General features: G+C 50.4%; 1 protein-coding gene across 1 annotated transcript; it reads right to left on the bottom strand.

The window, feature by feature from the left end:
- Nucleotides 1–1,134: 1,134 nt before the first annotated feature.
- On the bottom strand, nucleotides 1,135–13,569 carry CACNG1 (calcium voltage-gated channel auxiliary subunit gamma 1). The gene is made up of 4 exons (XM_002827743.4): nucleotides 13,235–13,569; nucleotides 4,059–4,133; nucleotides 2,699–2,836; nucleotides 1,135–1,892 (listed from the first exon to the last, which is right to left on the bottom strand). Exons 1-4 carry the CDS (start codon nucleotides 13,461–13,463, stop codon nucleotides 1,666–1,668), a joined length of 669 nt encoding a protein of 222 aa, XP_002827789.4. The 5' UTR covers nucleotides 13,464–13,569; the 3' UTR covers nucleotides 1,135–1,665.
- Nucleotides 13,570–14,766: the final 1,197 nt, after the last annotated feature.

Raw genomic sequence — 14,766 nt, 5'->3', positions numbered from 1 at the left:
TAAATTATTTTATTTTTATTTTTTGTAGAGATGGAGTCTTGCTATGTTGCCCAGAGTGGTCTCGAACTCCTGGCCTCAAACAATCCTCTTGCCTCAGCCTTCCAAATTACTGAAATTACAGGTGTGAGCCGCGATGCCCAGTTCCTTGATTGTTTTTGGGGTTTTTGTTTTGTTTTGTTTTGTTTTTGAGATGGAGTCTCACTCTGTTGCCCAGGCTGGAGGGCAATGGCGTGATCTCGGCTCATTGCAACCTCCACCTTCCCGGTTCAAGCAATTCTCCTGCCTCAGCCTGCCGAGTACATGGGATTACAGGCATGTGCCACCATGCCCGGCTAATTTTTTGTGTTTTTAATAGAGATGGGGTTTCATCATCTTGGCCAGGGTGGTCTTGAACTCCTGACCTTGTGATCCACCCATGTTGGCCTCCCAAAGTGTTGGGATTACAGGCGTGAGCCACTGCGCTTGGCCTTTTTTAAAATAAAATTTTATTTATTTATTTATTTTAACAATTTAAAACTGTAAAAACTACCTTTTGCTTGTGGGCCATACAGCAAGAGGTGGCAGGCCAGGTGTGGCCCACGGGCTATAGTTTGCCAAACCCTGCCCTAGAAGCATGAACTCCAGTGGGTTCTCTGGGAAGCAAGGCAAGGATCCCATCTGCCGATCATGTCTGAACTCCACTTCGGAAGCCTGGGCAAGTACTGTGGGGTTTTGGAAGGCAGAATAGTGCAAATCATGGCTCTCCATGTGGCCCTAAGTATCTAACTGCTAAGCCCTGCTTCCTGATGTTCTTCACAAGAAAAATCCAGCATCAGAAATCAGACACTGGCTGGCTGCTTCAGCGCTGCGTTGGCACCAGGTGCGTTGCATCCCAGGCTCTAGAAATAACCCCTCCTATTTTTAACACCCTTGCTTCATCAGAGGGTTTCTAGTTTCTCCTGAAAACAATCTCAGGGCCTAGAGATACGAGTTGGAATTCAGAGCCTCTAAGCCACGTGTGTTGCTCTCTTGTCCCCACAAAAGACCTCAACATACCCGGGTGACCTGCCTTCCCTTCTCATTCGGCGTCAGGGGGGCCCCTGATGTGACTGGGAATCCGAGCGATTTCTATGCAAGGCGCCAGGAAAACATGAGTTTTCTGAGAGCTCTTTATTTCAAGCCACAGTCAGAGTCTACCCAGTTAAAAATGCTTCCCAGGGCTCCTGGAAGCCAAGGAGGGGACGCTGGGCTCACCAGAGAGGGTGTGTTTTATCACCGAGAAAGAGACAGGCTGGCTATTTACACGAAACACCCAGAACTGGCAAACACAGGTTGTCCCTGCAATGTTCATAAAGGACAACTGGAGGCAGCTTATCAGAGGCTGGTACAGTGGGGACACCTCTGAGCTCCAGGGGAAGTTGGGCCCCTGCAAACACCTGTCCACCTGCTCGTTCTGCCTCCCCCAACTGTGGCCAGGTTGGGACTCGCGTCCTCTTGCTCTATTCCCAGGGGAGCCTGCGGCAGCCCAGAGGAGCTCAGAGACAGGAAGCAGCCTGCGACTGTTGCAGGGGGGCAGATGGGAGCAGAGTGGAGCTAAAATTGCTCCCGCCTCCTCTCTGGAAGGTTCCAGGCCAAGACCCGGCTTCCTGGGGAAGAAGCCTGAGGGTCGCTAGGGCCGCAGGAGGGCTAGTGCTCGGGCTCAGCATCCATGCAGGATTCCCATGGGTTCCGGGGCATTCGAGGCAGGGAGAACAGCAGGAGGGCGAGACCGCTAAGAAAGAGGAGAACGAAGGCGGCACAGGCGCAGGCAAAGGACCAGGAGTAATAGTACTCGATCCAGACGGTGTCCTCACTGTCAATCATGCGCTTCACCGACTGCCGCATGACCTCCACCGAGACGAGGATGCAGAGACCTGGGGGCAGAGCCAAGCACGCTCAGGGACCGAGGGGCGTCTGCCGTAGCCACCAGCCCCACCCCAGCCTGTGTGCATGGAGGAGGAGGTGACCTTGCCTTGGGGGAAAAGCTGTCTCAAGGCAGGTTCTAGCTGGAAACCTGCAGAAGGATCCATTTGTCCACCCACCACCCTATTCCTGCATCCCTCAGAAGGGCAACCATGTGGCCAGGTGTGGTGGCTCACACCTGTAATCCCAGCACTTTGGGAGGCTGAGGCAGGAGGATCGCTTGAGGCCAGGAGTTTGAGACCAGCCTGGGCAACATAGTGATGAGCCCTCCATCTCTACAAAAAATTAAAATAAAATGAAAAATTAGCCAGGTGTGGTGGTGCACGTCTGTAGTCCCAGCTACTAGGAGGCCGGGGCGGGAGGAACCCTTGAACCCAGGAGTTCGAGGCTGCAGTGAGCTGTGATCGTGCCACTGCACTCCAGACTGGACGGACAGAGCGAGACCCTCTTCCTCGTCCCCCAAGAAAAAGAAAGAAAGGTGACCATGTTTCTTTCCTTCTTTTGTTAATCATTCTCTGGGCAGTTTCTTTGGGGCCTTGAGGGTTGAGTCGTGGGGAGGAATGGACAAACCGCCAAGCTCTCTCTCCCTCCAACCCACCTGGAGTCGCTGAGGGCCTGGCCAGGTTTGCCCCTGGATGGGGATGGAGCCTGGGAAATGCCCCTCACCCAAATCTCGTGGTGGGTATGAGGGTGGAGCAGAGAATCCCCCGCGACATGGTCCCCTGGCCCCGGCGCTCAGGCAGAGCCCCCAATCTACCTGCAAAGGCGTAGAACATGGACGCGGGTCGCAGCAGATAGTCCCTCTTCTTCCCAAGGGACAGAAGGACACAGAGGCTGCCCAGGATGATGAAGCCAAGGCTGAAGATGGCGATGGCGGCTGCCGAGATGCTGTACTCTGCAAACACAAGGGACACCCAGCATGCGGCCTCAGCCCGGGAGCTCTCGTCGTGGCTGGTTAGGGACCACACCATGTACCACAGTGTGTGTCTCAGTGTCTGTGTGTGTCATTGTGTGTGTCATTCTGTGTGTGTCAAGTGTGTGTCTCTGTGTCTATGTGTGTCATTGTGTGTGTCATTCTGTGTGTGTCAAGTGTGTGTCTCTGTGTCTATGTGTGTCTTGTGTGTGTCATTGTATGTGTGTATCTGTGTGTGTGTCAGTGTCTGTGTGTGTCATTGTGTGTCATGCGTGTGTGTCAGTGTGTGTCTCTGTGTCTGTGTCATTGTACATGTGTGTCAGTGTGTGTCTCTGTGTGTCAGTGTGTGTCTTGTGTGTGTCATTCTATGTGTGTATCTGTGTGTGTGTCAGTGTGTGTCTGTGTGTGTCCTTGTGTGTCATGCGTGTGTGTCAGTGTGTGTCTGTGTCTGTGTCATTGTACGTGTGTGTCAGTGTGTGTCTCTGTGTGTCTGTGTGTGTCTTGTGTGTGTCATTGTATGTGTGTATCTGTGTGTGTCAGTGTGTGTCTGTGTGTGTCATTGTGTGCGTCATTGTGCATGTGTGTCAGTGTCTCTGTGCGTCTGTGTCTTGTGTGTGTCATTGTGTGTGTGTATCTGTGTTGTGTGTGTCTGTGTGTGTCAGTGTGTGTCTGTGCGTCTGCCCACTCACCCTGTGTGCAGCTGTCTGGGCGTGGGCAGGCACGGGTCTGTACTCCCAACAGTGGGTGTGCCTCTGAGCTCTGTGGATCCTGAAAAGCTCCCAGAGCCCACCGCGCCCTCCTGGTACTCAGGGAGGATTTCTAGGCCAGGGAGGGACTCAGACTGTCCCTGCAGACTCTAACTATCACATCCCACCAAGAGCCACCACGGAGCTTCTGAGTACTTGTTCCACATCCACAGCTCCCGTCACAACAGCTGCCCTTGGGTAGGACCCTGCCAGGAGGTGCTGCTTCTACAAACGCTCCCTGGCCCCGAGGTGTGGAAGCTCTGGGCCCTGGAGATAGAAGGCGGCTGCCTGGGGCCTCCGGAGCGGGGCAGTGACAAGGCTGTTGTTCAAATGCACCATGGGCTTCTTCTCATCAGGCATGAGGAAGTCAGTGCTTTTGCCAGTGACTTTCTGGCCCAGTGATGCACGACACAGAAGTCCCCTCTTGTCACCCCAGACCCCTTTCCACCCAGGCTCACCCTTCTGAGTGGTGAATTCAAAGATCTCCGAGCTCTCGCCGGGGTTAAAATGCCTGAAGTAGGAACAGTTCTTCTCTGCAAAGGAGGAGACAGACTGTGAGTTGAGGGGAGCAACCCGTAGCAAGGACAGAGGCCTGGCAGAGAGTGTGGTGTCATTCTGTTCAGCATGCAGGGGGCTCTGGCAGCCTCTCTTCTCCCCAGATCCTTAATCTGGGCTGAAACATCTGTCTTTGACCCTTAGAACAACATCTCAGTGGGATAATGAGGTTGCCTGGAGGGCTGGGAGGTCTTCAGGGAGTTGAGGCTGGATGAGTCTGCAGGGCAGACGGCTTGTGGGTTCTACACCCCACTAGGCAGACGGGGTAACCGAGGCCCAGGCTCAAGCCATTTTTCAGGGTGTGCAGGGTGCACAATCAACAAAGAACCAAACAGCAGTCTCTGTTGGGGCCGATTCTGCTCCCCCAGGGGACGCTGGGCGATGCCTGGGGACATGGTGGTGGTGAGAGGGGTATACCTGGCACCCAGCCGGTAGAGGCCACAGACGCTGCTGAACATCCCAAGACACACAGGACAGGTCCTCCCAACATGGAATAATCCAGGCCAAAATATCAAGAGTGCCAAGGTTGAGAAACCCTGGATCAATCCCAAATCTGGGACTGTGTTTCTCATCAGAATCCAGGCACATGCTGGTTCACTGGTGGGACCTGGGAAACAGCATTTTTCAAAAGCTTTCTGGGAGATCCTGATGTGCAGCCAGGATGGGAACCCTGCTCCAGGCCCCTTAAAATGCCCTGCAAAGGGCTTTTTCCGCGTGGCCATTGGGATGGCCTGGATGCAGATGGAACCCCTACGAGGGCTGAGTGTGACCATCATGTGGTTTCACTGGGTCCCTGGTCTCTGCGAGACAGCCCAGATGAGACCTGCCCCACAAAGCCGCTTGGCCCACCTGATAATTGGCATAAAAGCTATGGAAAGTCTGTGAGCAGTAGGAACGCAAATCTGAATTTGATGAGGGAGAGGGGAGGGGCTCAGCACAAGGAAATTCATGCTGATTTAAAATATAATTTCACTTCCATTTTTCTCTTTCAGTCTCTCTCTCATAGCTAGGTATACTATAAAATCAAAGCACAGGCCAGGCGTGGTGGCTCACACCTGTAATCCCAGCACTTTAGAAGGCTTAGGCAGGAGAATTGCTTCAACCCGGGAGGCAGAAGTTGCAGTGAGCTGAGGTCGTGCCACTGCACTCCAGCCTGGGTGACAGAGTGGGACTCCGTCTCAAAAAAAAAAAAAAAAAAAAAAAAAGCACTGTCTTATTTCTTGCTAAATGCAGTTTATCTTCTTTGCTCTTGATTTAGAAAGTGGATGAATGGCTTATTTTATATTATGGTTCCTTCAAAAACTAAATTAGTTTGCTTTTTATTTGTAGAGGCCCTTCATTGATTTCTTTTCCTGTGGGTCAGTGACCCTTAAATAGAAAAACATCTCTTTCTCTGGTTTAGATGGTGTCTAGTTTGTCAATTCATTTCTTCACTTCCAGGCTTCATTTAGATGCTCACAAGGCAGTTGATGCCTAGTTCTTTCGGGAAATGTGCCTGCAGTGATATCGAGGCTTTTCTTTGGAATGAAGGCTTTCTTTAATCAGACCTAAATCATTCTTCTTGCTCCTTAAGCCTGTGGTCTCCTACCATTCCCCTCCTTCCCCCCAAAGCTGGGGCTGCTGCCTCTCCTGAGGCTGAGGAAGGAAATGACCCCTGGAGATGGGATCTGGTTTAGCAGCAGTACCCGTTCCTGGCATAAACAGCCTTCCCTATGTGCTTCTATATTTAAATCACTTTCCTTTTGAACCGCGTTACCTGGGGTGTCTGACTGCTGGTGGTGATGTCAGAATTGGTGCTCTGCTATTCTCTCTGGGCATCCGGTGCTATTTTAAAGCATAATGCAGATCTCTTCTATTTGTTAGATTATTAGCTGTAGATCTCTCGAATCAGCCCTTCAAAATGGCCCATGCTATGTCCTAAGTCTCCATGTGTCTCCCTCTAGACAAAGGAACATTTCTGTTTCTGTTTCATTCTTGAAGGGCCAATTTCAGTTGTCAGAATTGACTGAATTCAAGTGTATTTCACGGTCAGCTGCCTCCCTGACTGCTTGAAAGCCATAAGTTAAAATCCTTTCCAGCGGAGGGCCCTGAGATGAGGGCCATGGAGTGCCTTGCTGGGGCACAGCTGTTTGCACCTGGTGGGTTGCTGAGGTGACTCTCACACAGGTGGGTAGCATTTGGCTCGCCAAATCCCCACCAGATAAATGCCAGGCTCCGTCTGGCTGCTGGCTGCTTGGATAGAAATCTTAACTCAGACACAGAGGTAGGCTACATGTCTGCAGGAGCCAGGTTGTGAGCTTTTGGGGGGATGCTTTTCTTTTGGTGGTCCAGGTACAATGTTCCCCCTCCCTCTTCTCCATTAAGTGTCCTCAAATGGAGGGAGGGGGCCTCCAGTGGGTAGGATTCCTTCTCGGGATATCAGGAAGCCTCAGCTTCACTCTTACGTGGCTGAACTGGGGGCCTGAGGACTGATGGGCCGATCCTGTCCCCTTTCTTGGGCTTAGCACATGAAAAAGACCGGTGTCTCCTGCCCTGAATCTGGGAGAAGCATTCACTCCTGGGCTATGTGGCTGCCCATTGGAGACCATAAACCCTTTCATGGTCTCTGATGGCCCCTGTAGGGGTGGGGGCACTTCAGACCTAGGCTTCATTTAGGACAAATCGGGCTAGGCATCTGCCCATGTTACTCAAGAGGGTGCAGGGTCCTGTTCAGATGGACAGACTCTACTATGAGCCCCTTCCCTCCCTGCCTTGTCCCTGGGTCCAGGCGGATATTATTTGGGAAATTGAGCATCCAGGGCAACGTAAAGAGGAAGGATATCCGAGGTGGACCCATCTTAGTCATGGGTCAAGAGGAGAGGGACCGTGATGGTCCTGTGCAGACTCTGAGTCTTCCTGCCTCTGCCTCTGGGATGTCGCTCTCTGCCCCGCTGCCCTGGCTTCCATCACACTTACACAAAGCTCAGGGATTGCAGCTTTGCTTCTGACTGAGTCAGCAAAGATTCCAGTGCCAGGATGATGATCTGGGGTGTTAGGAACTTTGAGTTTGTGCCATTTTCCTTTGTCTCTGCAAATGGCTTATGCTGATTTTAATCTCCTTATTTCTGTAAGACTCAGTGGTTTAAAAATATTAAATGGGTTATTTATTAAAAATATGGTGAACTCAGCTCTCAGACTTGATGGGGGATGGAATAGTCTGGCTAACCAAGTGTTCTGGTTAAGGGCATTAGTAACTGTGCAGAACCATGTGTAGCGTGCCAGTTTCAAAGAATTAGAGCAGAAGCCACATTTAGCTCCAAGCTGAACTTGAGTTAATAGGGATCTTTCTTTGATAGCTGGAACAGCTGGTAGGATTAGCAGATGCCTTGGGTTATCACTGAGAATGTATCAGTGTGCCAAGTGACAGTCCATGGAGACTTTCATATAGTCAAAGATACTTTGTGGATTTGTCCAAAACCAAAGAAACTGGTACTTTAGGGTTGCAAGGAAGCCTCTAACTTGCCTTGATGTCAGTGTTGTTTTTAGCCTTTTGGTAAAAGAAGTTCTATCAGCTCCCAACAGTGTTTTCTCTGGGCTGGGTCTCCTCCCATACCTCTGATTGAAGAATTTTATAAAATGGGCTGGAGAAATCTCCAAGACCTGACCCTAGAGCTTCAGAGCACTGTTTTTCCATGGGAGAAGCCTGGCTTTGGCCTAGGCCTCTGGCATGGACTCCTGTGGGTGGTGAGGGGAGCCCATGAAATTCCTGCGGGCAGTAGTATCATGCTGTTTCATACAGTCCCAATTCCCGCACTGAGAGAAGATGGACCAGTAGGGAAAATGGGGCACTAGGCACAGTGGGCCCTGGGACAGCCTGCCTCCTTGCCCTAAAGAGGCAGAAGCTGAAAGAAGCAGCACTTCACCCAGCCCAAGGGCAGAGGATGGCCTCTCTGCGGGTTCATTTGGACTTTCAGAACACATAGTCTCTCCTTTGGGAGAGGCTCCTACTCTCATTCTGGAGGCATTGGAATTGGTCTTAGATGTTGATCTTGTACATGGAAGTCCTTCTAAGACTGTTTGGAGGACAGTAGAAAAATTAGACAACTCTTGCCCACTGAGCCTCCAACATTCTAAGACTAAATGGGACCTTGAGAAGTCTGCTCCACTGCACCAGCTTCTGGTCCAGCTGCCCTCAAACTATGCCATGTCAAAAGCTGGACTCCTTGTGTTCACTTGGGTCAGAGCTTTTAGGAGCTGTGTTTACATGCACAATAGAGGGTGTGAGAAGGAACTGGAGGGAAAGGATGCTCTGGATTCAAGACTTGGGTGGAGAACCTCTATTTGTTAGCTAGTTAGCCTGGGGAAGGCTATGCTCAGCCTCTGTGTTCCTACCTGTAGAATGAGAACCACCTGTAGAATAAGAACCACCTGTAGAATAGGAACCACCTGTAGAATAAGAACCCACTCACTGGGTTGTTGTAAAGTAGTTAATGTATTGACTAAAAAGGTGAATGTTAGGGTCTGAGTGTGAGTCCTGGCTGCTCTGCTCATCACCTGTGTTACCTTGTCAAATATCTCAACCTCTCAGTGGTTCATTTTCTTTATCTGTAAGATTGGGATGATGATAATAGCATGGCCTTCATGGAGATTTCTGTGAGGATTAGGTGAGCTAATATATGTATGTCATCCCACCACCTTCTGGCCTCCATAGATTTGGGGAAAAATTGGCTGTTCATCTTATTAAGGATTCCTCATATGCAGTGAGTTTCTTCTTTCCGTTTTTAAGATTCTTTGTCTCTATCTTTCAACAGTTTGATTATCATGTGTCTAGATGTGGATCCCTTAGAGTTTATTCTACCTGGAATTCATTGAGCTTCATAAATTTGTAGATTTTTAATGTTTTTCATCCAATTTGGGAAGCTTTTGGACATTATTTTTCACATACATTTTTTGCTCCTTTCTCTCTTTTCCTCTCCTTCTGGGACTCCCTTTACATAAACTTGATGGCATCCCATAAGTCTCCGAGGCTCTCGTCATTTTTCTTTATTCTTTCTATCTGTCTGTTCCTCAAACTGGCTAATCTCAACTGACTTATCTTAAAGGTCACTGATTCTTTTGCCTGCTCAGATATGCCATTGAGCCCCTCTAGTGAATTTCTCATTTTAGTTATTGTACTTTTCAACTCCAGAATTTCTATTTTGTCCTTAAAAATAATTTCTGTGTCTTAATTGATAGTTTCTATTTCATGAGGCATCATTTTCATCTTTAATTCTTTTGATTGTTTTTAAAAGTTCTTTGGATATATTTACTATAGCTGATTTAAAGTTTTTGTCTAGTAAGTCCAATATCTGGCTTCCTTAGGGATCTATTGACTGCTCCCTGCCCCATGTATGCCCCATATCATTTTAGTTCTTTGCATGTCTTGTATTATTTATGTATGTATTTATTTGTTTAGGGACAGAGTCTCGCTCTGTCACCCAGGCTGGAGTGCAGTGGCATGATCATAGTTCACTGTAGTCTCTAACTCCTGGGATCAAACAATTCCCTCACCTAAGCCTCAGGAGTAGCTAGAATTACAGGCACATGCCACCACTATTTTGTGTGTGTGTGTGTGTGTGTTTTTTGGTAGGGACAGGGTCTTGCTATATTGCCCAGGTTGATCTCAAACCCCTGGCCTCAAGCAAGCCTCTCACTTGGCCTCCAAAAGTGCTGGGAATACAGGAGTGAGCCACCACACCCAGCCAGTATTTTTTAAACAATATAATGTGGCAACTCTGGAAATCAGTTGTTTCCCCTTCTTGAGGATTTGTTACCGTTGTTTGTTTAGTGACTTTTTTGAACTAAGATGGTGAAGTCTGTGTTTTTTGTCATGTGTGACCACTGAAATCCCTGTTCAATTAGCTTAGTGACCAATTAGAAATTTTCCTAAAACGCTTGGCAACAATGCCTCTCCCAGTCTTTACTGAGGGGCTCTGCATATGACTTTCACGCTCAGCTAAGCCACCCACATCTCTGCCTTAGCCTTCACTTTCTGCTTGAACAGAGCCTCAAGATAAGGCAGAGAGTGCTGAGGGCCTTCTCAGGTCTTTCCTGAGCATGCATATAGCATTGTGCATGCATGTGGCCTCCTAGATTCCCAGGAATATGTTGGAGCTTTTCAAAGCAACCTATGGACATCTCAGTCTCCAGTTTTTTGGTTAGCCTGTTGTTTTCCCCAACTTTTATCTACTGCCTCAGACAGCCATGATGTTAATCAATCATCTCTAATTATGTTCAACAAACGTCCCCAGGGAGAAAGACTATTTGCACTGGATGAGCTCAGAGTCAGGTCAAACAGAAACAGCTTCTCAAGCGGGGTTTTCAGGGAATCACCAGACAGGTCAAATAATAACAACTCTCTGGGAATGGGCCTTTGATCCAACCCCATTATCTCTCCTCCAGAGGCTACTGGGATGCTGATTTTCACTGTGATTACGGAATGTTGGTTTGCAAGGTTACCACAGAGCTGGGAAAGGGAAACAGGAATAAGGTAAGTTAAAATACCACAGAACTCACTGGTCCTCCTGAGATTCACCCATTTTTCTTGCTGTATTGCTGCAAGAGTTTGTTTAATTTCCAGAGGTCTGAAAATGTTGATTCTGACCATTTCTGCCAGCCTTCTCATTACTTTTATGGAGAAGAAGATTTTTGGAGGTTCTTTTTCTATCATTTTTTTTTCCTATCATTTTTTTTCCTATCATTTTTTTCCTATCATTTCCATGATAATGAAAGACATTATCATGTCTTTCAAAGTTAATATATGTAAAGCATTTACAACAATATTTGGCACATAGGGTTACATGTATGTGCCATTATTATTATTGTTGTTGTTAATAATGACAGGCCACATATGAACTCACTTCCTCCCTCCAGAGAAGAGTGGTCCCAGGGAGCACAAGAAGGGCAGATGGGGAAGGAGAAAGATGTCCATTTGCAGAGAAAAGAGAGGGAAAAAGGCAGGAATATACTCTGGAAGATTACTGGGGGAAAGGTAGTGCTCAGTGTCACAAGTGTGGGAGGTATGGTTCATAGCTGGTTAAGCTAAGAAGGCAAAGAGGTAGATCCTGGTCAGGCTTAAGGCCAAGCAATGCCTGTTGGCCCCTTGCAATTGGTCCAGTCACCTCTCACCAGCCTGTCTCTTCCCTGTGTGGACTCTGCTCACTGCCCAGTCCTCTGCTCTGACTTTAAAAGGCAGATGGTTCCAAGGACGGGTGAACAGGACTGTAACAGCACGTCCCCATGCATGGTCCCTGAAGAATCTGCCTTGCCCTGCCCTGCCCTGCCCTGCCCTACCCAGGGGAGTTGGCTGGAGGGTGTGCCTGTTTATGGGTGGTGCTCAGCAGTGGCCAAGGGGCATGGGCATCCGGGCTATGTGATACCCTGCAAGCACATGGCCACACCTGTCACTCTCAGCTCTGGGACTTGGTGTTTCTACAACAGCTGGGCACTTCCGAGTATTCTGGGCGTCCAGTGGGGCTGAACAAGGGAGGGGATCTCTGGAGCAAGCAGGAGGGAAGGAAGAGGGAGCAGAGACAAGGGAGGATGGGGTCTGGGCTCTTTGCCTCACACGCAGACTGCAAGATCGTTGGGGACTCAGCCCTAGTGTCCTTGAAGGACAGGTTTCAAGGAACACCTAGTCTGATAAAAGAGGAAATAATCCTGAAAACCAGGTGGGACATCACACTGATATCACCCTGCTCCACTGCCACTGTGGATGGGCGTCTGTAAGCCCGGGAAGGGATCTTATGTTGCTGAGAGTCAGTCCCATATTTTATAGAAGAAGAAGCAGAGGCTGAGAAGAGCTTTGTCCTCCCTGGATGGTCATTTGAGGGTAGTGGGCAATGGGGACTAGATCCCTGGCCGCCTGGTCTCCACGTAGCACTCTTTCCTCTAAAGTGCTGTATTTGCTAAGAATCCAGAAGCCTCTGCATTTGCAGAATAGAGGCTAGTCACGCGACTACCAGGTACTCCTGAAAAGGACCTTACCTTCAACGTGTGGTTTGGTCACATGGTAGGAAATCGAGGAACACGCTTAAATTACAGGGTGAGGAAATGCTTTGTAACTCTGACAGGGTCTGAGCTAAGAGAGGATGCATAGAGGACTGAAGTCCTGACAAAAGGATGGGTGGAGGTCAGGCATGGTGGCTCACACCTGTAATCCCAGCACTTTGGGAGGCCAAGGCAGGTGGATCACCTGAGGTCAGGAGTTCGAGACCAGCCTGGCCAACATGGTGAAACCCCATCTGTACTGAAAGTACAAAAATTAGATGGATGTGGTGGCACATGCCTGTAATCTCAGCTACTGGGGAAGCTGAGGCAGGAGAATCGCTTGAGTCCAGGAGACAGAAGTTGCAGTGAGCCAAGATTGTGCCACTGCACTCCAGCCTGGGCGACAGAGTGAAACTCTGTCTCAAAAAAAAAAAAAAAAAAAAAAGAAGGTGGGGGCAGGTGGCTCACTCACAGCCACATCCTGCTTCACAGACATTCAACCTGTGCAGCTGCTCCAGGCCCAGGGCCCACAAGGGCCCATGCGTGGTTTCATGTGCTGCTGTCACTGCCTTGAAATCCTTGGTAATTTGGAGCAAGGAACCCTGCATTTTCATTTTGCACAGGACCCTGCAAATTCCATCGCCTGTCCTCTCTCCTCTCCTGCCTTGAGACCAGGAACAAACCTGCCAGCCCCATGGGTCCCCCTAGCCTGAGGACACAGAGCCACCCAGCTTGTCTTTGCAGGGAGAGAGTGACCAGGTGGGTCCCAGAAGTCTCTGGGCTGGTAGAGCTGCAGTTCCTTCTTGAGCCTGCCCAGCTCTCTGCTCTGGGCAAAAAGCCCCAAGGTCCAGCCAGACAGAAATAGCTGGGACAAATGCCTTCGTCTTACAACCCAGCCCCAGCCACCAGCACCGCACATGCAATTCATATCTTCTTCCCTGGGCAGAAAAGGCTGGGTGGCTGCCCTATTTCTAGGCAGAGAAACCTGCCTTCCTTCGCATGGGCAACTTTGCCAGGGGGACGACGGGGAAGGGCGGGCGGTGGGGATTGGGACGGAGGGTGGGTACGTTACCCCCGGGCAGGGTGATGGGCCCGCAGGTCTTGCTGTCATCCATGGGGATGCGCTTGGTACAAATCCGCCAGAGGCCGAAGTGGGCCGCCTCGCAGGTTGTGTTGTGGTGCTCCATGTGGGGGCTCAGCACAGCCCAGTGGTCAGTTACCACGGCTGTCAAGGCCAGCACGATGCCTGCCAGGATGCAGAAGAGGGTCACGCGGACCTTCAGCATTTTGGTCTGGGACATGGTGGTCGCCGAGGTGTGAGTGCCCTGGGCAGAGTCCGGCGGCTGTGTCTCCTAGGGCAGGTGACAGCCGAGCTGGGGGGGTGGCAGTGGTTGTCGAGCTGGGAGTGGCCACTAAGTTTAGTGTGCCTGGCTGAGCCAGAGTGGGCTGGCCTTGGGGCTGAGGGACGCGGGACGTGCTGAGCAGCTGCCCAGACACGTCAGGGGCCTGAGGGAGCCTGCTATTAATGCCCGTCTCCAGGCATGGCACTGAGGACGGCTTCTGCTCGGGTTTCAGGGTTTTCTGCCCCTCTGGGAGCCAGAAATACCCCCAGTGCAGTGGGGCAGGGTGGCAAGGAGAGAAGGCTCTGGATGGTAGATTGAGGCCTCTAAGGAGTAGCAGCTCAAGGTGCCTGAGTTGGGAGAGGGCGAGAGGTGGGCAGCAGGGCCCCGGGGGTGGGAATCTGCCTGCTCTGGGCTGATGGGAAAGGGCAGCCCAGGCCAGCGGAGGAGACCAGGAGCTGCAGGCTGCACGGCTGTCCCGGGCTCCCACAGGGTGAGCCTGTTACCGGCAGGGCAGTGAGTAGGTTCTCATCCTGGGATCTGGGGGGCTAGGATTCTGTCTAGGGACATCCCGGGGACTCTGTCCAGGGCCTGTGGAGTCCACCTCTTAGGCAAGCATTTTAGCCACAAACCCCACAGCATCCCCCAAACCATAGGAAGATTTTAGGTGGTTCCCAGGTCTGGCCTCACCCAACTCTGATCCCTCCACGAGAACATTACTTCCTTTTCAATTCTCTGTCCATCCCCAAAACTGGGTCCAGAGCAAAGCTCCGTTCGAGGTCAGTGTCATTATTGCCCATAAAGTGTCCTTTGAAACAAGGCGAGAACGGCCTAAAGAGGACGAGGAATCCTGCTGGACTTGGTCGTTCTGTTTTCAGGGCACTGTGTTTGGTTTTGCCTTCTATTAACAGCAGGTGATAACGATTTTCCAGTTATGTTTTAATTTGCAAAATAAGTGTGTGAGTAAAAAAGAATGAATAGGTTGATTTATAGGGGACCATTAGGAGCTCATGGGTGTGCAGATAACGGCAGAGAACACAGAAAGCCCAGGATCGACCACCCTCTGAGGGTCCTGTGCACCCGCCTGGCCCCCAGGCTGGTCCCCGAGGCTCCGGCCTCTACATCTCTCCTGGGTTGTGTCATCTCTTCCTTCTCGGCTCACAGGGTGGCCCTTTTTGGGTGTAGCCGAGAGGCTGATGCATGACCAGGAATAGCCTCCTGAGCTGGGTGGAGCCTTGAGCTTCAAAATCCTGGCCCCAGATTG

This window comes from Pongo abelii, chromosome 19 (genome assembly GCF_028885655.2).
Source record: "Pongo abelii isolate AG06213 chromosome 19, NHGRI_mPonAbe1-v2.0_pri, whole genome shotgun sequence".
Lineage (NCBI taxonomy): Eukaryota > Metazoa > Chordata > Mammalia > Primates > Hominidae > Pongo > Pongo abelii.
Note: the sequence above shows the minus strand (reverse complement) of the source record. Positions and strands in the feature narration are given on the sequence as shown.

Excerpts from the sequence above, each read along its gene's own strand:
- CACNG1 (XM_002827743.4), bottom strand. The coding sequence starts at position 13,463 with ATGTCCCAGACCAAAATGCTGAAGGTCCGCGTGACCCTCTTCTGCATC. Across the intron at positions 2,837-4,058 it reads TGAATTCACCACTCAGAAGG|AGTACAGCATCTCGGCAGCC; the intron begins GTGAGCCTGGGT and ends TTGTGTTTGCAG. Across the intron at positions 1,893-2,698 it reads CATGTTCTACGCCTTTGCAG|GTCTCTGCATCCTCGTCTCG; the intron begins GTAGATTGGGGG and ends CTCTGCCCCCAG.